This window comes from Stegodyphus dumicola, chromosome X2 (genome assembly GCF_044657685.1).
Source record: "Stegodyphus dumicola isolate Sdum_Otavi_A_Nest chromosome X2, ASM4465768v1".
Lineage (NCBI taxonomy): Eukaryota > Metazoa > Arthropoda > Arachnida > Araneae > Eresidae > Stegodyphus > Stegodyphus dumicola.
The window spans coordinates 51,022,682-51,047,161 of record NC_140781.1 but is presented as its reverse complement, the minus strand read 5'-3'; the positions used below and the strand labels follow the sequence as shown (position 1 = coordinate 51,047,161).

At 32.5% G+C, this 24,480-nt stretch overlaps 1 protein-coding gene across 2 annotated transcripts in view; it reads right to left on the bottom strand.

Annotated features, from left to right (window-relative positions):
• Zwilch (zwilch kinetochore protein) overlaps positions 1 to 24,480 on the bottom strand; it is a 129,283-nt gene that overhangs the window by 92,790 nt on the left and 12,013 nt on the right. For both annotated transcript variants that reach the window (XM_085809829.1, XM_085809830.1), the window contains exons 2-3: positions 22,613 to 22,790; positions 434 to 473 (exon numbers count right to left, since the gene is read on the bottom strand). In XM_085809829.1, the coding sequence (XP_085665955.1) occupies positions 434 to 473; positions 22,613 to 22,764 (192 nt within the window). In that variant the 5' untranslated portion in view covers positions 22,765 to 22,790. The remainder of the gene's footprint in view (positions 1 to 433; positions 474 to 22,612; positions 22,791 to 24,480) is intronic.

Sequence of the window (24,480 nt, the reverse complement as noted above, 5' to 3'; positions counted from 1 at the left end):
AAATGAAATTAGTTTTTTATATTCATAAATTAAAAGTAAATACTTAACAGGTAAATACAAAGCTTACTGCATTCCCCCCTATGAGAAACTGGTTGAGAACCCCTTGTCCAGAGAGATAGTATTTATTCATACAAAGAAGAAATTCATAACAAAAATTAAACTGCCCAGAGAAGAGAAGTGAATCATTTGAAATTTTAAGTTAAGCCAACCTTATATTAGCATTAATTTTATTGATAAACTCTTATGTATTTGTACAGACATTAACCCAAAGCTCCTTTTCTTCAAACAGCAAAATATTTGAAATCCTTTTTACCTTAAAAAGAAGAGATGCAGCCAATCTAAAGTTGAATTTTCCTTACTTTTGTAAATAAAGCTAAATATACTCTTTTCAGTTATAAAAATGCAGACACATTATTGCTTTAAGAAAACATACCTTAAGTATAGTATCTGAAACTGGATTTTCTGCATTCATCCTAGTAATGAAAAAAGATAAATAACAGATAATTGTTATATATTAATATAAAGTAATAATTTGACAAAACAAAAGTTTTAGAAAATAAATTAAGTGCGATTTAACCGCATTGTAAAATAATGCATTGAAAGCATAAAAAATAAAAGAAGCTTTGTTGTTTGTTTTACCTAAATTAAAGAATACAGACAGATGAAAATGACAGAATTAGTATGTTATTAATTGACACAGCAAATTAAACCTAAATTTTAAGTTACAACAAAAAACAGATCCACTATGAAACTGAATGCCTCTTTTAAATGTATCAATCATATAAATAAGTTACAAAGAGTTGCATATAAGCTTCAGAATATAATGAAGTAATTTCCATGAAGTAATTTAAAGAAGTAATTTAATTTTAGTATTTAAAACTCGGTCTACATTTGGTTTGAAAGAGCATCTCTGATAATCTGGAAACAAGTAAAAGAGTTTTAATTTTGGTTACAAAACACTGATTACAGTCCAAACTACTTTTCAAATTTATTGCATAAATATATATATATATATATTTCAAGTTAAAAAGATAAGCCTGAATAATAAAATTATAGTAAATAGAAAGACATATACACAGTTTAACTATGCAAAAACATGAAAGAAACAATTTATATACTAATTAGTTGAAATAAGGAGCAATTTTTTAATCCCTAAACATTTAGACTTTCAAACAATTGTTGACACAATTCTGCGACATAAGTATTTATTTTATAGTTTCTTCTCAAAATGTTGCAAAGCTGCGTGTTCATTCTATGCCTCAAAATTTTATTTTGGCATGTAACTTCAATTACAACAATGGAAATGAGTTTTCCAATTATGACGCCTCCATCACGTGTGCAAATTCTCTGATTCTGTGAAGAATATAACATGCAAGTCTAAAAAAATTGGCTGAAAAACAGTTATTTAGAACTGAACTTGTATTCTGATTGCTCATTGGGTGTAAAACTTCAGAGTACTTTGGTATCTGAGAGCATATGTTCCTTGTCACTGTTAAGCAAATATCACACAGTATTCATTTGGTATCATGACCTTAAAACTTCCTTGAACAGAACATAAACATGAAGATGTGTTCAAGCAAAGACTCAAGTATATGTTGCTACAAAACTGTAGTCATATGAGCTGTTAATGAGATATTTCCTTTTTGATAAAAAAAAAAGGCTAATTTATTAAATACTTTAGGCTTATGATGGTCAAAATCTCTGGGACTTTCAGTGGATATTCCCCTATATTAACGAACCTATGCTAAGGAAATGATTACCTATTTCCATTCCTTCTTTTTTACAGACAAAATTTGTCATGATATCAGTGTTAGGCAGATACCATCAGTTTGTGAAGCACTGGTAATTAAATGCTAGATTTGAATCCCAGCAGAAGAATGGACTGAGTACAAAGTTCTTTTTTCCTCTCTCTTTACCATGTGTAACAAAAATATGATTAGGTTTTGCTAAAAAATTCATTTACAAAAACATCTTTCCTAGGTAACAAGGCTTAACATACTGGGAACAGATAACGAATCCACTGATTACAAGATAGCTCATGTTTTCTACATGTTGTCTGTAGATGCCACCTGTTTTTATATATTGCTTCCATTGCCTACTTAGGGGTTTATATCAATAGTTAATGTATTAAAATAGATTTGCTTCTGTGCTTTTTTTTATCATTTATTTACCAGTTTTGATTGCAGACTGAATTTTGGCAATATCACTGTCTTTGACTTCAGGTTCCTCCTTGTGCTTTTAGAAATGACCTCTTTCAGAAAATGGAAGGAAATGAATGAAACGGAAATGCTTTTGGAAGTTTTTGACAATAATTTATCAGATGTCCCTAGTGAGACGGAAGATGAGGATAATTGTGTGAATGGATGTTTTGATGGCTGTGAGGATGACTCTAGTCACAGTGATCAAACCTATAAAGGTTATAGATTTCAATAACCTAATATCAAACCTATAAAGAAGCATATGGTGGCAATGCTTTAAAGTGATTCTGACACTAATGATGAAAGTGTTTCTGTTCTAGTTAATTTGTTTCATCATAATGATGACAATTAATGGTCTGAAATTGATATTCCACCCAGTTTACAAATGTTTGACGTCCATTCACTGCATTTCTGTCTCAGTATGACTCTACAGCCTCTGTGACTAGCCCAGTATTTCATGATGACTTTTTGAAATGTTCTAAAAGGGGTTACATACTTATCATGATCAATTGGTCAACAAATCCTCTAACAGTTACACCTACATTTTACAGACTATCAGCTACCATAAGATTTAAGAAAGTATGGACATTCTGATATAATAATGATAACACAACAATGGACAACAGCTCTGAGACTTTGTTAAAGTAGTGTACAAGAGTAACACAGGCCATATCTGCAATGTGTAGATTTGCACTGGTGAAGGGAAGAAATTGTTCTTCAAGTTCTTGGTCATTAACCACAGTATGTGATACCATATCTAGCATGACAAATATAACAGGGCATCTGCTGCTGACTTAGTACTGAATAACTACAGTCTGTAGGACTATTAGGATGAGAGAAGTTTACCACCAAGTCTGAAAACCAAAGCATTAAAAATGAAGAAATGTGACACAGTATTCTACAGAAAAGGTGGTGTTCTTCTCATACGGAAAGACAGGTGGGATGTCCGAATGATATTAATGATTCATGACACTTTTGTCTCAAGGAAAAACTTGAGAGGATATAATAAAACTTGTGTGTATAAATCAATTTAAGGCTCACATGAAAGGAGTTGATTGTGTGGCTCAGTCCTCTTTAACTGTTTTAGAATCTACAATGCCTTTAAACTAAAGAAAAAGATAAAGTACAAGCAGTTTCACTTTTTGATGCCAAAATACTGGATTACAGACAATGATAACCACGGATATATGTGTAGGGAGAGTGCCACGTACAGGTCCAACTGGGAAGTTGTGGGGTGACATGAAGCAGCATGAACCTGTGTTGGTTACAGCCGAAAACATCGCGGCAAAAACATCGCAGACGAAAACCTCGCGGAGAAAACAGCGCAAGGCGAAAACGTCGTGCTACAAAACATCGGAGAAAACATCGCAGTTCTAAAACATCGTGGTCCAAAATAAAGCAGTTAAAAAACTTCACAGTTTAAAAACATCGTCGTCGAAAATATCGTGGTAAAAAATAAACTATCTACAAATCATCGCATGACAATAACATCGCAGACATGCTTTAATAACTGTAAATGGATATTCCCATAATGATTTGTGAGCGCAAGATGGAAAGAAGGATAATTTTTACTTCCATATTTTTTATTAATTAATAAATTTTTGCTGAGAAAATAAAAAGGAAACTTAAGCATAGAAAATTAATGCAACTTATAGCACTTAATAGAATTTTAAAACCGACATTTTTAACTAACAAAGGCCATTAATAAATCATTTTTTATAAAGTTTTACTGGTAATTTTTCATGAAAAGTATAATCTATAAGTTGCATTTAATTTTCTATGCTTAAGTTTCCTTCTTACTTATTCAGCAAAAATTTATTAGTTAATAAAAAAATGTGAAATTAAAAATTATCCTTCTTTACACCTTGCGCTCACAAAACATTATGGGAATATCCATTTACAATTATTAAAAACTGAAAAAAAGTATATTTGCGATGTTATCGTCATGCGATGATTTGTAGATACTTTATTTTTTACCACGATATTTTCGACGACGATGTTTTTAAACTGCGAAGTTTTTGAACCGCTTTATTTTCGATGGCGATGTTTTCTCTTACGATGTTTTGTAGCACGACGTTTTCGCCTTGTGTTGTTTTCTCCGCAAAGTTTTCGTCTGCGATGTTTTTGCCGAGATGTTATCGGCGGACACCACCTGTGTTTATTTCAAGTAATGGAAAAAGGAAATTTCATATAAGAGTCTGTACACCTTGCACTCGCCAATTAAAAGTAAAGTGAAATGAGGTATACAGTCAAAAGTCGTTAATTCGGACACCCATGATCTGGACCTCAAAGCTACAACTTTCTGCGCATGCGTCGTGTTGACGCGTGCGCGTAAGACCTTTACAGCTGTGAATATGCATGTGTGCAAGCGCATAATACGTTTACGCATGCGCGTTTAATGTATAACAGACGGTATAAGCTAAGCTAAAATTATCTAATTCAGTTAATGTTGCAGATTGCGTTGTTCCTTAATCTTCAAATTGGATCTGGCTTATTATTTTTTCCAGACTGTTAGAGCAATTTTATAAAAGTAAGCTTGAACTTTCGATTATGTCAAATAAAATTTCCGATATATATTAACTAATATGTAAAGGATCTACAAAGCAAAAGTATGTTTTGAAATCCGAAATCTGTTTATCAATTTCACGCCACTCTGCGGCAGGGGGAGGGGGAGAAACGCCGAGGCGCGCAATGAATTGGAAGTTGATCTGTCAGCACTATCCTTATCTTCAGAGCAGATGTTTTTATTTTATTTGGCTTATAATTCCTTACTAAATGTAGTATTTCATCTCAATGTACTCCGTCTTTGATATGATTTAAATCAAGTTCCTCGTCATTATAATTCGCTTCCGATAGTGAAGAAAGTGACAGAGAGGTTATTGAAAATGAAAACATTTCGATTGACAAATTAGTCGGTATTCTCGACACAGCAATTATAGGACTTGAACAGCAGAACTTTGTAACTAAACAAGAAATTATGTCTGTTTAATAGAATTAAAGAGAATGTATTATCACATGAAACGAAGCAACTTACATTGAAAGAAATGTTTAATAAAGTAAACAAATAAATATAAAGCTTTTTCTTTTTGTAAATTTTGATACCCTTTAGATCATAATTGTTCTTTATTTCATAAATTACGGTTTCATATTTTTAATTTTATAATTTTTGCATGCCATCTTACCAGATTTAAACTGATGATCTATAATCCGGAAAAATCGATAATCCGGAATCACTGAAGTCCCGACGAGTCCGGATTAACAACTTTTGACTGTATATGCAATTTTTGAATGGTTCCTTTTCATACAGAAAAATGTCTTATGCAGAACCACACTTTAAAAAAGTACTAGGAATTTTTTTTATGTATAGGCTCTATATTAAATATAATTTATATGAAATAATTAGAACTATACAGGATAAGATTGTGATGTATATTTAAAATAACTATAACAACTGTAACGGTGTTCGTGCTATGCTAATCCATTGTTGTGATGCACGTATTGTGCTATCTTAATGTCATGTGAACTGTTTTTAAATCAAATTTGAATTATTTGAGCCATACTCATTAGTTGAGTCTACTGTGAAAGTATAGAAGTTTTTTAAGTGGAACAAACTAAACAAGAAGTTACATGGTGTCAGGAGCAAAATGCATTTCAGACCACCTGCTCCGCTGACATTCTCCGTCAGAAATGTTAAAGAAAAAATGGAAAAAATGTAAGCAACAGCTAGAAAACTATTCACTTGCAATGGAAAAGATGCCAAGCCAGATAAGACTAAAATTGCAATTCTTTTTAATTTACTCGATACTGAAGGACTTGAAATTTATAACACGTTTCTATTTGAGCTACCTGAGAATAAAGAGAAGTACGAAGAGGTCTTGAAGTCTTTTGAAGATTATTGTTCACCACGGCAGAATGCCGTATATGAATGTTACAAATTCTTTTCATGTAGCTAGCAAGGACAAACAATTGAATATTATGTCACTCAGTTTTAAAGACTTTAGCTTTAACTTGCGAGTTTGATAAACAAGAAAATGGAATGATTCACGACCGTATTGTATTAAGCATTCGGGATAGGAGTCTGACCGAATGTTTGCTTTGAGAATCTAACCTGGGATTAGAAAAAGCTATAGAAATAGTCTGTGCCGCAGAAACAAGCAAAGAGCAACTCCGGAACATGAAAGATGATCCAGTGACTGTGAACAGAAATATAGAAAACAGCAGCATCAATCAAAACAGTCAGTGCCACCAAAGTTGTCGTCGCAGCAGAAGCAATCAACACTAGAATACGACTGCAAGAAGTGCGGAAGAAGGCACAAATATCGGGACTATCCAGCTTACAGAAAGACGTGTGCAAAATGCAAAGTAAAGAACCACTTTGCTGCGAGGTGTCCCAAGAACATTTATGAAGCTGGAATACCAAATAATGAACATGGTATATATAATGAACATAGTGTATTTGTTGACTCTGTAATGATAAACAGGCATAGTGAATTTAAAATAAGTGCAAAATCAATCAAAGAACTACCAAATTATATTGATGAAGTAAATAAGGATATTCACAAGGTAAGTGAAACATGGGTGAAAAGTATTACAATGTATGTAAATAATAAGTCTTTCAAAGTTGATTTTAAATTAGCTACTGGTGCAGAAGTAAATATTTTGCCTTTATATGTTTTAAATAATGTTAAACTTAAGCCATATTGTGAATGTACTTGTACTGATGTTATATGTCATTTTTATGTCTTAATGAAACTGATTTGTTCTTAACTGCATATGGTAATTTAAACCAGAAGGTACTCTTATAATTAATTATTCAACTGAAAGGCTTAAGAATGTACCTTTACAGTTTTATGTTCTTGATGTAAGATCTATGCCTATATTAGGGTTAACAGCTTGTTCTGCATTAAAGCTAATTGAAAAGATTGATTCCTTAAAGTGCAATATCATTAATAAAAATTATTTAATTGCTCAGTATAAAGATGTGTTTACAGGTACAGGGCAATTTCCTGATGAACCATATCATATAAGCATTAAAGATGATACAATACCAGTAATACACTCCCCAAGACATGTTCCTCGGGCTTTACAGCCTAAATTAAAAGATACTTTAGATAAACTTGAAAGAGAAGGGACAGTATTGAAAGTAAATAAACCAACTGATTGGGTTCAAAGTTTGGTTATAGTTGAAAAGCCTAATGGGAATCTTAGATTATGCCTGGATCCTAGAGATCTAAATAAAGTAATTAAAAGGTAACACTATCAAATTCCTTCTCCAGATGATATAATTAGTAGGCTAAAAGGTAAAAAAGTATTTTCAGTTGTAGGTTTAAAAGATGGATTTTGGCATGTACCACTAGATGAAACTAGTTCTGAACTATGTGCATTTAATACCCCTTATGGATGATATAAATTTAATAAAAAGCTATTTGGAATATCCTCCGCCCCAGAAATATTTCAGAAAAGAAACCAAAAATTATTTGGTGATATTGAGGGTGTGGAAGTTTATTTTGATGATATCATAATTGCAGGATCTGATGAGGTTACTCATGATATAATTATCTCTAAGGTTCTTGAAAGAGCTAGGTCTCTAAATATAAAATTTAATCCTGATAAATTACATTATAGGGTACCGGAAGTCAAATATGCAGGCCAAATTATTTCTGAGTCAGGTGTAAAAGCCAATCCTAGTCATATTAAAGCAATTATCGATATGCCAACACCAAAATCAAAAACTGAAGTAAGGAGGTTGTTAGGAATGTTAAATTTTCTGTCAAAATTCATACCTAATGTATCTAAGGATACTGCTCCTTTACAAGAAATCATTCAAGAAAAGGTTGAATTTAATTGGGAAGAGATTCAGGAAGAATCATTTAACGACATCAGCTAACAAAAGCTCCAATTTTAAACGTTTTCAGTGGTAATCAGGATATAATTATAGAGTGTGATAGTTTGAAGGATGGCCTAGGATCGTGTCTAATTCAAAAGGGTAAGCCTGTATCATTTGTGTCTTGCAGCCTGACTAACAATGTAAAAAAAAATATGCACAGATAAAAAAAAAGCTATTGGCCTTAGTATTTTCTTTTGAAAAGTACCAGAATTTTGTTTATGGGCGAAAGTCACAGTACAAAGTGATCATAAGCCTTTAATGGCAATAATTACGAAATCATTGCATAAAATCTCTTCTAGAATGAAAAGGATGATCTTAAAATTACTAAAGTATGATTTTGAGATAAATTATGTTCCAGAAAATCAAATGTTTTTTGCTGACACTTTGTCACATGCATATCCTGTGAATGAAACTATTAGTGATGATCCTGAAATGTTAAATGTTGTTCACATTATTTCAAAATATTTGCCTATGAGCGAAAGAAGAGTGGTGCAATTTAGGAAAGAAACTGAATCAGATCCAGATTTGCACATAGTTATGAAATATAATGGCCTAAATGTTACAAAAAAGTAGATAGTAGTGTAAAAACATACTTTAAAGTTAAAAATTATCTTTATATTAATGACGGCTTGTTATTTATTAATGAAAAATTAGTTGTACCTTACAGTTTTAGAAAAGATATGTTGCAGTTAATTCATGAAGTGCATTTTCGAATTGTGAAATGTAAAAGTAGAGCCCGTGAAATTTTTTACTGGCCAGGTATGGCAAATAACATTGAGCAGCTTGTTTCCAAATGTGAAAAATTCAGAAATAGAAATCAAAAAAGAACCTCTAATGCAACATGAAATTCCAACTAAACCATTCGAAAAAATTGCCATTGACATCCTGCAATTTGGTAATCAAAATTACTTAGTAGTTATTGATTATTACTCTAAATGGATTGAGGTTTTTAATATAAAAGATAAGACAGCAACTGAAATTATGATAAAGTTAAAATGCATCTTTGCTGAGTATGGTATTGCAAATGAAGTCGTTTGCGACAATAATCCCTGTAATAGCTACTTATTTAAAAAATTTGCTGAGGATTGGTATTTCAAACTTAAATTTAGTAGCCCCAGATATCTTCAATGTAATGGGCTGGCTGAGAAAGCTGTAGGAATAGTGAAAAATATCATGAGAAAAGTTCAAGATATAAGTGTAGGTTTAATGGAATATCGAAATACCCCAATTAGTGAAATAAATTTGTGTCCTGCACAACTTTTATTTAATAGAAGATTAAGGACAAAATTACCTATCGGTAATAAATTGTTAAATACTAAAGTAAACAAACCTTATTCTAAATTTTGTGGACTTCAAGCTAAGCAAAAATATTATTATGATAGAACTGCACAGAAACTGCCCGAGTTAAAACCTGGAGATACTATAACCTTGTTCAACTTTAGAACTGGGCAATGGGATAAAGGTGAAATAATTTCAAAACATAAAGCTCCTAGATCCTATATTGTAAGAAATTCAAATGGGCAAATATCAGGAAGAAACATACTCCATATAAAATTTTCAAATTCACCTTACAAAGTTAATAATGATTATGATGGTATATTAGTAGATAAAGAGAAAAATTCAAATGGAAGCCCTGATAACCTTTCCGTGCCTATTAATATAGGAAATCGACAAAATAATTTGTCCAATAATACAGTAACAAGAAGTGGACGGTTGATTAGACAACTTTCAAGGTATAGAGACTTTGTCATAGAATAAAATAATGTAACATATTGCATATATCATTTTTATGTAAGTTTGTTTATTGCATGGAATATTGTGAATGTCCTTGTATTGATGTTATTTTGTCATTTTTATTATTGTTTATAAACTGGAGGAAGGGATGTGATGTACATTTAAAATAACTATAATTGTAACGGCGTTCATTCTATGCTATTCTGTTGTTGTGCTAGCTTAATGTCATGTGAACTGTTTTTAGATAAAATTTGAATTATTTGAGCCATACTCATTAGTTAAGTCTACTTTGAAAGTATAGAAGTTTTTTAAGTGGAACAAACTAAACAAAAAGTTACAAAGATCCCATTGATAAATAAAGGGCTCAGAGATGTTGTTGCATACTGGCTATGAGTCTTAACGTATTGAAGTGCATCGTAAAAAAGGTAAAATGTGTAGCAAAGGAAAAGATAAAACAAATGAACACTACAGAAATAAGAGTGTATTTTCTTTTTTTGATGTATTGCATTACTTTTGCACATTGTTATGAATTATGCTGATTATTTTTTGTATCGTTTATACTTTGATCAAGATTATAGTTTAGAAAAATATCAATGTCTATGGGTTTTTGCAAATCATTGTTTCATAACATGAAAAAATGTTTTAGACTCAAACACTGAAAATTTTTAAAAATATTATAAAAAAGAGTAAGATCTAAACTGACAAGTCGCCAGGGGGGAAAAGTCTCCAAGGAAATACACAGCCGCTGTGGCAAGTTAGGGATAAAAAAATTCTGATCTTTAATGTATTAAGTGTTCTATTATAATGAACTATCCAATAAACAAACTACTGTATTAAAAAACAACTGACATCAACATTAATAACATAACATCTCACAGGAGGGAATTTTGTCCATTATGAAAACAGTTACCCCCTTTATTCCTTTACTTTTGGAAAAAGTGGAAGACAAAAGTAAAATGTCACAGTTAACAACTTGGGTACATTCTAATTATCTGCACACTTACTGAAAAGTCATAAAAAGGTATTCATAAGGCAGAGTAATTTGCTGCCAGAATAGTTATGTGGTAACCCAATTATGTGCATAGCATGGCTGTTTTGTCAAGTATGCATCGCCAAAGCTGTACCAATGTCGAATTTGGGTAAGTCTTTCATTTTTTTAAAAGCAGAAACAGATCTCTGAGTACATGGAGAGAAAAACAATGGCACGAAAAGTTTTCTAAAAACAGGTGTGTTCTATTACCGAGTTTTCTCCCTTTTAAAATTTTTTTGATTGATTGCTTTTGTATGGAATTTTTAGCATGCCACTGTTTTGAAAACAGCTGTTGCCTTTCATGACTAGCTTAGAAAAAAATTAGGTGTGAATGAGTTCACAACTTGGTGGGGAAAGATAATCAGAATGAGCCATAACATTTTAAGTACATTCTTCTAGCATATCTTTTCTGCCCATTAACAGAAGAATGGAAAAAAACAGTATTTTTTTTTCATAATTGCACATAATTTGTACACTAATAAGAACCCCCTTAATTTAAAGTGATGGAATTGGTAGACCCTCTTAAAAGAAGGTCTTTCACTTTTATAACAAATGGCCTTGCCTAGATGATTTTTTCTAATACAGGTAATGAAGTGGAAACAACAGGTTTACTATACCATAAACAAAGAGTTATTTTGTATGAAATCTGAGAAAATAACTTTAATGAAGATGACAGCAAAAGTAAAAACACATTGGAAACAATTGACCTGTATGAAAATCTGGTAATAAATTATGATCAAGCTAAAGAAACATTGGAACCTTTACTGCAATTTTATGAATAATACTCACAGAATGAAAACATGCAGATGGCAATAAGCATTTTATGTAAAGATTCAATGCAAAGCAAATCAATATTAGTACAGTACAAAGTCCGTAATCTGGACTCGTCGGGACTTCGACGATTCTGGATTAGGGTTTTTTTCCGGATTATATATCATCAATTTAAATCTGGTAAGATGGCAAGCAGAAATTATACAATTAAAGATATGAAACCATAATTTATGAAATAAAGAGCAATTATGATCTAAAGGGTATCAAAATTTAGAAAAAAAAGCTTAATATTTATTTGTTTACTTTATTAAACATTTCTTTTAATGAAAGTTGTTTAAGATGCTTCCACAAAAAGTTCAAAAAGTTTCTTTTTCTTTTTTCTTGTGTCATACTCCTCGCATAATTTTGAGATGGATATGCCTGTAGTGGGATATAATTTAATGTTTCTATATAATTATTAAGACTTCCTAAGTGGCAACATGATGTAATGTTTTGGATAGTTATTAAGATTCGCCGTGTGGCAACAACGAGTTGAGCTAAAAACGTCATTACTTCGAGCGTTCCTTGATAAGCATTGCGTAAGCTTTATTTCTTAAACATTTGTTATATTTTATGTAAAAACTAAGTAACATGTTGCAAACAAGAATGGAAACTGTAAAAATAAATATGCTGTTTCTTTTAAGAGCAAAACAAGTATTTATTTCACTTATGAAATGCTCTGGCTGATCAGTTTCGATTATTCATCAAATCCATATTAAAAGATTGGTGACCGTAACCTTGGATTATGGAGGGAACATCAACGGTGGAAACTCGCAAGGTGAGTGTCAAAATTCCACCGTTTTGGCCAGAAAAGCCTGGAATTTGGTTTCTTCAGATAGAAGCTCAATTCGAATTTAATGCAATAACTGTTGATAGTACCAAATTTAATTATGTAGTTTCCAACAAGAGCCCAAATATGTTGAAATTATTTGGGATATAATTACAGATAAAACACCTGGTAATAAATAAGCTTTAGTTAAAGAAAGACTGTTAAACACATTCAAAGAGAACAAAAATAAGCGAATTAAGCGCTTAGTCACTGGCCTTGACCTTAGGGATATGAAACCCAGTCAGTTACTTCAAAAAATGATATTGCTCACTACTGATGACGTTTCAGATAAAGTACTCAAAACATTGTGGTTGGAAAAAATGAATGACTCAATAAAAAATAGTTTACTGGTTTCCGATGAAGGGTTAGACAAAATAGCTTCAATGGCCGACAAAATAATGGAAATGAATTTAAAGCCTGAAATTTATTCCTCTGGCAAAAATTTTAATTCAGTTGATGAGTTACTGCTAAAAGTTTCGTCTCTGGAAAAACAAATTGAAACTTTAAGTGTTTCTCGCCAATCTCGGTCTCGGAATCGAAGTAGCGATAGATACAGAGAGCGAAGTAGAAGTAATAAACGGAAAAGATTTAATCCAAATTTGGAAAGTATTGTTATTACCATTACATGTTTGGTTTAAAATGCATTCCTGACAAGTGTCAACCTAATTGCTCTTGGGGTCAAAAGAAGTCGGAAAAACTTAAACCGTCAGCGGAATTAGCAGCTGATTTTGCTGCAGGTTATGTTCAGGATGGCCACAAACACTGAATATTTGTGACTGACAAACACACGGGTTTGCATTTTCTAATTGATTCTGGTGCAGATGCTTGCTTATTACCTGCTACAAAAAAAAAAAAAAAGAAAAAAAAAAAAAAAAAAAAGAAAAGAAAAACTTCAGAGTGATTTCAAATTATATGCCGCCAACGGCACAGAAATTCCCACTTACGGGGTAAAATTTTTAATGCTTGATCTTGGCCTTTGTCGAGCTTTTCGATGGTCATTCATTATTGCCAAAATTAATAAAGGCATAATTGGAGCAGACTTTTTGGACCATTTCAAGTTATTGATTGATTTAAACAACAAAAGATTAATCGATGGTGTAACTAACCTTACTACTCAATGTGACATTACATCCATCTCCAAAATTAATGATATAAGTTTAGTACATGATAAGTTAAAATATCATGATCTGTTATCCCAATATCCGAATATTACAAAACCTAATCTTTTGATAACAAATGTTAAGCACAATGTTAAGCATCACATTTTAACTGAAGGTCAACCAGTGTATTCCAAGCCAAGACAGCTGGACAGTAAAAAGTTACAGATTGCCAAACAAGAATTTCAGTATATGTTGGAAAACAATATAATAAGTCAGTCTACATCTCCATGGGCTAGTCCTCTCCACTTAGTCTCTAAAAGAGATGGAAATTTTCGTCCCTGTGAAGACTATCAAAGACTTAATGCTATAACTATAACTATCCCTAGAATTAATGATTTTAACCACATTTTAAAAGGCAAAAAAATATTTTCCAAAATTTATCTTTTCAAAGCCTATTTCCAAATTCCTGTAGCCAAAGAGGACAAACAGAAAACCGCCATAATTACACCATTTGGCCTCTATGAATTTAATGTAATGAGCTTTGGTTTGCGAAATGCACCAGCTACTTTTCAAAGATTCATACATGAAGTATTTCAAGGTTTGGACTTTACTTTTCCATATTTCGATGACATATTAATTGCTTCTGCCTCAAAAGAAGAACACAGACATCACTTGAACTTGTTTTCGACAAATTAGATAAATACGGTTTGAGAATCAACATTTCTAAGTCAATCATGGGTGTTGATAACTTAAGATTTTTAGGATATCTTATAACACCGAAAGGATCTCGTCCTCTACCTGAAAAAGTCGAAGCAATATTGAATTATAAATTACCAGAGACTATCCATGATTTGCGAACTTTCTTAGGGATGCTTAATTTTTATCGACCATTTCTGAAAGGTGCTGTTAAGACACAAGCAATACTTCATGAATACCTAAAGGGTGCTAAGAAAAAAAGATAGAAGAAAAATTAAATGGTCAGATGAAGCTATATTTAACTTTGAAAAATGTAAACAGGATTTGGCATACGTAGCTCTTTTAAGTTATCCTAATTCAGATTTGCCCTTGTCACTATGCACAGATGCATCTGATTGGGCTATTGGTGCAGTTCTTCAGCAGTTTGAAAATGGAGCATAGAAACCTTTAGCATTTTATTCAAAAAAATTAAATAGCACTCAGAAAAATTACAGTACTTATGACCGCGAGTTACTGGGAATACATCTTGCAATTACACATTTTAAACATATGTTAGAAGGTCGCGATTTCAAAATTTTTAAGTTTCATAAACCACTGGTTTATGCTTTCAGAGAAAAGAGCGAAAAGGCATCACCAAGACAAATGTGCCAATTGCAATACATATCTCAATTTTCTACTAACATATGCCATATTAGTGGAAGTGAAAACATTGTCGCAGATCAGTTATCAAGAATAGCTGATGTCTCTATTTCACTCATTGATTATGATAAAATTGCTGACAAACAAATTCAGGATAAGGAATTACAAGCTCAAAATAAAACATTACATTTCAAAAATTATTTACTTCCATCTGGTAAAAATCTGTGGTGTGATATTCTTCTTCTAATATTAGACCATTTATACCCAAGCAGTTTAGAATGGATATATTTCAACAAATCCATGGCGTTGCTCATCCAGGAATCAAGTCGACTGTTAAAGAAATGGCGTCCAAATTTATTTGGCCAAATATCAAAAAGGATATACAAACATGGAGTTGTGCTTGTATTGGTTGTAAAAAAAACAAGGTTTCACGTCATACAAAATCTGAATTAGGAACATATCAGCAGCTTGATGAACGTTTTACTATAGTTCACATTGATTTCATAGGTCCTTATTCACCATCTGATAATTTTGCGTATTGCTTGACTTGCATTGATCGCTATACTGGTTGGATGGAAACTATTCCTTCGTGTGACATAACAGCAGAAACCATTGCCAGAGATTTTCATGAACATCGGATCAAAGGTTTTGGAGTTCCTTACCACGTTATTACGGATCATGGAGCACATTTTACTTCTGAACTATTTCGAACCTTGGCAATTACAGGGGTTGGACAAAAATATGGAAACACCTTTTAAAAAAACATGTTTCTTTGCTTAATATGGTGTAGGAAACCCGTTGGCATCCAAAACAGCTTGCAGTCTTCTCGGAATGGATAAATACAGTTCCTGTATGTTTGCCAAGGGAATATTATACCATTCTTCCTGCAAAACGGTGGCAAGTTCAGATAACGATGTTGGCGGTGGATAACGAGAACGCACTTTCCGTTCCAATGTAGACCACAAAGGTTCGATAATATTCAGGTCTGATGACTGTGGTGGCCAGGGGAGATGGGACAACTCATCCTCGTGCTCAGAAAACCAGTCCTGGACAATGTGAGCTGTGTGAACAGGGGCTTTGTCATCTTGGAAGACACCATCACCATCGGGGAACAAAGTTTGTACCATGGGATGAACTTGATCGGCCAAAATGTTCACATAAGTCTTGGCAGTCATGTGCCCTGACACAGTTATCATGGGGCTAGCAGAGAACCACGATATGGCTGCCCAAACCATAACAGAACCCCCGCCATGTTTCACTCTTGACAACAAGCAGTCTGTATTATAGGCTTGAGATGGCGTTCTCCAGATGTAAACTCGGCCAGAAGTGGGAAACAATGTGAAAGAAGACTCGTCAGACCATATTATTCGCTGCCACTGCTTTATAGTCCAGGCTTTATGACTTAAACACCACCTTTTCCTGTTACGGGCATTAGCATCACTGATGAGTGGCTTCTCAATTGCAGCACGGCCAGCAATTCCCTTTTTATGAAGCTCCCTTCTAATTGTTTTGGTACTCACAGGGTTCGGTAACACAATATTCATTTCAGCAGTAACTTTTGCAGCTGTGGTCTTCTTATTTTTCGTCACAATTGCCCTTAATGATCGTCTGTCACGATCACTCAGGACACACTTTCGTCCACGCTGTGATTTAGCAGATGTTTTTCCGCTTTTCAAATATGCGGAATAAATCTTCGATACAGTACCTCTTGAAACACTAAACAGCTCGGCTACCTTGCTTACAGAAGCACCTACCATACGTGCTCCAACAATTTGCCCACGTTCTAAGTCTGTTAACTCTGACATAATGCAATGACAACCTCACATAACAGTACTCCGACAACAACTGAACTGTTTAGCACATTTAGGAAGTTGTATAGGTGGCGTCAGTAGTCAAAAACGCCAGCGCCACCTATATATTTCATTAAAATCAATCTTTCTTTTCAAACACGCATTTCACAAGGTGTTTCCATATTTTTGTCCATCCACTGTATATGTGGAGTCAAAATTCAACACACAACTTCCTATCATCCGCAGTGTAACAGCAAGATTGAGAGATTTCATCGAACTTTGAAAGCTGCTCTCAAATGTCATAATTCCATTAAGCGGTCCGAATCCATTCCAACAATTCTTCTAGGTCTTAAGGCAGCCTTCAAAGAAGACTCTGGATATTCCATTGCACAAATAGTTTATGGGAAAACAATCAAACTTCCTGGAGAATTTTTTGATAAACCGACAGTTTCTACACCTCAAACATTTTTGCATAATTTGCAAAAACAAATGGAATTGTTCAAGCCCTTTGCGGTACAGCGAAAAATGATTCCTAAAGTTTTTGTCCATAAAGATCTAAATGTGTGTACTCATGTTTTCCTAAGAATTGACAGAGTCAAGAAACCATTAGAATTTAGTTATGAAGGACCTTTCAAAGTACTTAAAAGAATGGAAAAATACTTCTTGTTACAAATCAAAGGTAAGGAAGTAAACATTTCGATTGACAGGCTGAAGCCAGCCTATTGTTTAACATCAGGTGAGCAAAGGCTGGAACCAGAAACTTTTGACACCCAGCCCAAAACTCAGACTTTGTTAAAATCTGAGACCAATGACGAACGATCTCGAGTCTCACGAACTGGACAACTAATAAAATGTCCTTTACATTTTAGTAACAATGTTGAATATTTTTCCTTTCCTAACCTCTATTATCGAATATGTTTAATTGTAATTGTATTTATTTATTGTATTTAGTATTTTTAATTATAATGTTAGCTTACGCTACATTACTCCACTACCAGAATCTCTTAAATCGTAACACAGTTACTGGAGGGGAAGTAATGTAGTGGAATATAATTTAATGTTTCTATATAATTATTAAGACTTCCTAAGTGGCAACATAATGTAATGTTTTGGATAGTTATTAAGATTCGCTGTGTGGAAACAACGAGTCGAGCTAAAAACGTCGTTACTTCAAGTGTTCCTTGATAAGCGTTGCGTAAGCTTTATTTCTTAAAAGTTTGTTATATTTTATGTAAAAAATAAGTAGCATGTTGCAAACAAGAATGGAAACTGTAAAAATAAATATGCTGTTTTTCTTAAGAGCAAAATAAGCATTTATTTCACTTATGAAATGCTCTGGCTGATCAGTTTCGATTTCACTTATTCATCAAATCCACATGCCTTTATCCATTTTTTGCAGCAATTCCACTTTTTGTTTGATGGACATCAAAGCATGCTTTTGTTTTGTAGATACTTTGGCAGCTTCAGAATTGGAAACTCTTTTTGACATAATCGAAAGTTCAAGCTTCATTTTTATAAAATTGCTCTAACAATCTGCACAAAATAATAAGCTGGATCCAATTAGAAGATTAAGGAACAGCGCAATCTGCAACATTAACTGAAATGCCTTAGAATCAGTAAAGATAATTTAGCTTAGCTTATATCATCCGTTAGACATTAAATGGGCATGCGTAAACACATTACGCACATGTGTAATCCATTATGCACATCCTAAAAAAAAAAAGTTTGTGGCTTTGAGGTCCAGATTATAGATCATTCCAGATAATGGACGTCTAGATTACGGACTTTGTACTATATATCAAAAAAGTAATTAAAAGTTGGTGTTAAATACTTGTAATGGCATTTTTATTCATTCCTGGATGTTACGATTTTTATTTAATACAAAGAGACTATCGAATTTTTGGCTTTTTGTATAAACAGAGTTAAGTTGTAATTGCATGGTTAAAGATTGCTAGAGTAAAAACAATTCTCGGAAATCTCCCAAATCCAATTTCTCTAGCACCTGTCGAACTTCACGATAGTAAGGGGTAGCATAATTTTGGAGATGGTCCATTCAAAATTTGAGGCTACTTTCAATGATTGGCAAAACATACCTTTTCCCACAACAGTGCAGTGTTATAAACACCATTAACAGCAGCCCCAGGATCACTGTACCTTTCGTAAGATTTGTCTCCACAAGCAATAAATATCTTTGGTGCCACAAAGGGCTTCACAACTCATGGAAACATATTTTGGCATATATCATCATAGATGCTAACCATTCCACAGGATTGGAAATTTTAGCGCTTCTGAGAAAATAGTTTTCCTACAGAACTCTTTCTAATCATCAATATATTCTGAGAAATGAAATGTATCTCTTTTGGTTTACAATTAATGCTTAACACCCACTTTCTTATCACTGGTTAATTTCAGATAACCTACAGCTAAAATACTTGATGCTCACATTCTCAATCAGAATCTGCTTCTTTCTATTATTTCAGACAATTTATAGAATAAAAGTTTAGCTTTATCTTCAGTTTGCAGTCTGCGCAGTAAATCGGCAATAGAAAAATTCCCAAGAGATGATGGATTCCTTCATAGGTGCTTGGTTACTTATCTAATGTAGGGTCCTTCATTATTCTGGTAAACAAAAATGAGAAAAAAAAGACAGTTCCACACTTCACTATCCTCAATCTACAGATACTCATAGGCTCATTACGACTTTCTGTCCATAGCATTCTTTGCCAGCTTGCATCTTTGGGATGTACGCAAATCGATCAAAACATGTTCTTCACATTGACACATACCTTAGCCTTGTAAGTTCTGAAATTTAGAAGAACTGGAAATAACATTAGTTGAACTCTGTGGCCAACCATCAAAAGGACATTTAAGAGAAGTCCTGATGCAGTTTTATCTGAAGCATCAAAAGTGACTCACAGTTTAGTAGTCATACTAGATTCCTTCAGAATGGCATGATAAGGCATATAATAAATATAATCAGTAAAAATCTCTTTCTTATGTACTCTTTCCATATGTTCCAACTTATGACATTCTCTTATAGTTTATACGTCTCAGACCTTTTTAAAAAGAGATCTGAATGCATGCATTACTAATTGCCTTCAGTCCCCAAGGAGAGATAATAATGAATGAAAAGGTAATTTGCTTGTAGATTCACTATCATCCCTTTCAAATGCAGAATTAAAGTAATCATCACATGCTTTCTCTGAATTTGTAAAGACAGCAAATGTTGGAACACAATCTAATTTCCCAAAATCACGTACTAATTGCTTTATCTTTACATGTATATTATTCACGTTAGTTTTCAGTTCAGCCTCTAATAAAGCATTAAGGCTACTTGAAATAACCCAACAAAATTCTAAAGGTAAAGCAGCTTCTTTGCATTTGATCATTTTATTCTTTAACAGTGCCAAAAAAAGTATATAATTTGAAAGTCTAATGATAGGCTCACTCTTGCAGAAATATGCCAATATCAGATCAATATATTGCTCAATAAACTATTTACTTGATACAAAATGAGGCAATTCTCCTATAACTCTGTTTATTATTAAACTTTGTAAGTTGTGGATGGCATTCTTTCTGAGAAATGTAGAACAAAACTAATTTATGAAATTTTCTTATGAAAACCTAATTTATGAAATGTTCTCATATCCAATATTTCTAAACACAAAATAAAAGTCTTGGCACTTCTTCTAAACAAACTCATTCTCTCAAAACTTCCTCTGTAATGAAATGATTTGATTTCCAGAATCAATTAATACCTGACAAAATCAAAATTATCCAGATGAATCTAACACCTTATAATAGCTGTACATAATTAAAATCAGATGCTGAAAGTTGAAGACTGACACACAAGATTTTATATTATTGAACATGAGCTTTTGGTTTTTTACTTAATTCAGCTGGTAGAATTTCATTGCTAGATATTTATTATTATATTTATTAATAGATAATTACCTTATCACACTTGCTACATAAGAATTTCTAAGCATATGTCTCTAAACAATTCTATCTCATGTTGTATGCCTTCTGGAATTTTATGCGTATATGCAGATGAATTTGTGCTACATTTTATTTTATAATAATACTACCTGCCTCAAGAGGCATGACAGTCCGCCACACTTTTAGCTAGTTGTTGTCTTGTATTTTAACATAAATGCTGCTGACGAATTCTGTTGCTCTAACATGGTAAACAACTCTTGTAAGAAATGTTTATCAATGCATGTTGGAAAACAGTCATTTGTTGGGTCTATTTGTATTAGCACTATTACTAATGTTATACACCATATTATGATGATTACAAGCTATTTGGTTCATCATGGTTATTACTCCATAACAATTGTTAGTGTTGAACATGCATATGCTGTGTATCATACTACTTACAAAATAATCCGTGCAGTATGATAGACATGCTACCTGCCAGGAATGCACCTCAACACATGATAAACTTGTAATTCACAAATACATAATGATTGCCAGTCTGTGGCTAGAAATAGTATAGGAATGTGCACCACACTATATATCTTGTTCTGAAGAATGTGGGTGACAGTGAAATGCCACAATTTTGAGCTGCTGTTTTGTTCACATGCTTGATTATCCCTGAAAGTTTTGCAGCAGTTGTGACTGCCCAAACCTGGAAAGTCCAAAAGCTTCCCTTGTTTGATTTAAATATCTCTGGTTGTGGTAAAATAGTAGCATTAATATCCACAATAATTTTCTCTTTTGATGTTATTCAAGCTTTAGCAATTATCTTCTCATCTTAAGCTTGCAATACGTTATTTATTCCCCTCCTCCCCCCAAATCCATTAATTCACCAATTGTGCTGATTCTTTGGTTGTTTACATGACCAAAATCTCAAGGTCTCGTTTTCTTATTGTGGACAGTATAAATAAATTTACAACTGCCTAAGACACAGTAGAACAATAAAAATATAAATTAAATAATGATACTAATTATTACTTCTTACCTTGCATAGAATAGGTTGAAAAATAGCCATCTCATTAAATTACACAAGTATCTATAATCTTCCACTTCCACTATTTTCGAAAACCAGCCAAAAAAAATTAAAGCAGTACTATAAAAAACTTTCCATGTATATTTTAGATATTTTATATTTTGCAACTGCGACTTTTTTTTAACTTGCAGATGATGAAGGAATTTAATTTGAAGCATGAAAATTTTTTTTAAAAATTTAAAATTATCGAGTCATTGGATTTTTTTAAGCAGGAGACGTAAAAAATGGTCATTACCCTCACTGTGACTCGAACCTGGAACTCTCAAATGCGCATCGAGTGGGCTACCGTTACACCATGAAGGCATGCCGAAAGGAGAGAGAAAATACCTTATAAAATAACTTTAAATTTGCATAGTACTGAACATAAAATTTTTAAGACTCTACCATGGGCTATCATAATTTTTTCTTGGTGTTTTCCCAAGTAATACATGGAATTTTACTAAATTATGTGCATCCATGTGTATAACAACTGCTTCATAATTCATTTCAAACAGATAAATTACTTACAGAATGTTCTACTTGGCTGAGTGTTTAAATAAAGTCTCACGATTTTCTTATTATGGGTAACTTTTCCTCGCTCGTATTATCACAACTTACAATACCATGCAGGAAATATCATCCTAAATAGCCTTAGTGTTCCCATTAATTCTTAAATCACGGTGATTAATAAGCAGACATAAAATTAATTAATTTCTTTTTCATTAATCTAAAAGCACAAATTAAAATTTTTTATTGGCAAAATTTAAAAAAAAAAATTGTAATACTATAATTTGAAATTGAATAAACTGAAACTACTTTACTTGGCCATGCAGGTTATGAACGTAGTAATTGTTTTTTGAAGACTGGGGCAGTGAAGGATACTACAAAGATAGTTTGTAAAATTCTTACTTTGATATAATGGTCTTCAGCTCATCAGAAACAGCTGGATCACGGAGCTCTTGCATCCATTTAACTAGGTCATTTGGCATACTTTTATCAGATGCATTTGTGCTAAATTTTGCAAGATCCTCATCTAAGTTTGCTGGTTTTCCTTCACTCATTCTGATATTTGACTCTTCAAATATCTCTGGAGAGGAAAAAAAATTACAATCAAGACAGTGAAAGATTTTCAAATGCTATGACATACTGCATTGGTTTGCAGATGTGTTCTTTTTTTTTTTTTTTTTTTTTTTTTTTGAAAAAAGTAAAAATGAACACTTTCCCCCCCAAAAAAAACAATTGAGGGGAAGTTCAACCATTGAACAAAATTTTAGAAGCAATCCATGATTTACAAATGGAAATTTTAAAAAATTTCCAATTTAATCAAAAAGCTTTCGGGTAACATTCAAAGAATCTTTCTCTGTGTTAAGTTTAATTGTAAAATAACCGAACATTTACTGCTTTAGTATCATGTTTAAAAGCCATTAGTATCAATGATAAACCTATTTTTATTTGATTAAGTCTGAAACAATCATATATGCTCTGCTCAATTTATGTTCAAAATGAGTTTTTATCATTGTCTAAATTATTTTCGATGTTCTGCTATTCATAAGTTTTGCATTTCATTTATTTCTTGTTATATACTAATTGATGGCTTTTTACAGATTTATACATATTTAAGAAAATCGAAAGCAGAGTCTACAGCTTTATTAGAAGTTCTGAGTGACAGCAGTCAGTGGCTTTAGCAGTGAATTATCCATTTCTGATATGGATATTTTATCAGATTCAGAACTGCTTCCTTTTGGCTCAATATCTGCTCCATCTGTAAGTGACAATTTGTCTCGTGCTCTAAAAAATTTATAGCCCTATGTTTACATTGATACATCTGGTATTAATTACAATACAATGGATTGTGACTGTGACAAAGAAGATTTTCTTTGCATATTTTTTTACGATGACTTAATAAATTTAATTACAGGACAAAGAAACAACTTTGCAGATTTTGACATACAATGAGATCCAAACCTCAGTGGGTCATCTCAAGATTTTCCAGATCCTTTTCATATCAGTCTAAGGTCACATGAAGAAATAAATCTTTTTTTAGTTAATGAGTACAATAAAAAAAGGATGATCTAAAAATATACTTTACAGCAAATCAGATAATTTTTTACTCCATTCATTAATAAAATATCAAAAGATAGATTTTTAAGGATATGGCAATATTTTCACTCACCGTAGACATCAGGGCTTGAAATCTGAATAAACTGAAACCAATTATTCAGCTACTTGTATAAAAATTTAAAAATATGTATAAACCAGAAAAAAAAGTGTGTCAGTTGATGAATCTTGATCAGAACTGCACCATCAAAATGATCCTGATATGGTAAAAAAATATATGAACTAAGTAAATCCAATACAGTTTATGTTTGGAACTTTTTAATATATACAGGCAAAGATACCAATCTTATAGCAAGAAGTGGCCTAGGTGGTGAAAAAAACCTCATAAGTGATCTTTTGGAGAAAGGATATAACTTACATCTGAATAGATATTTCACTTAGATTTATTATACTATTTGCAATTATTATACATTATACAATTATACTATTCGCATTAGATTTAAGTGACACATAAACAAATATTTGTAGCACAACCATGAAAGCGAGAAAAAGTCTGCCAAAAACATTTCCCATCAAAACCTACGAGATAAAATGATGTACAGACACTGTATAGTAAAAATATGTAACTGGTTTCATTTATAGATAAAAGGAAGAAGTACTGCTTTTAACTATGATGCGTGGACAACAACTAGAGAATTCTGGCAAACAAAATTACAAAA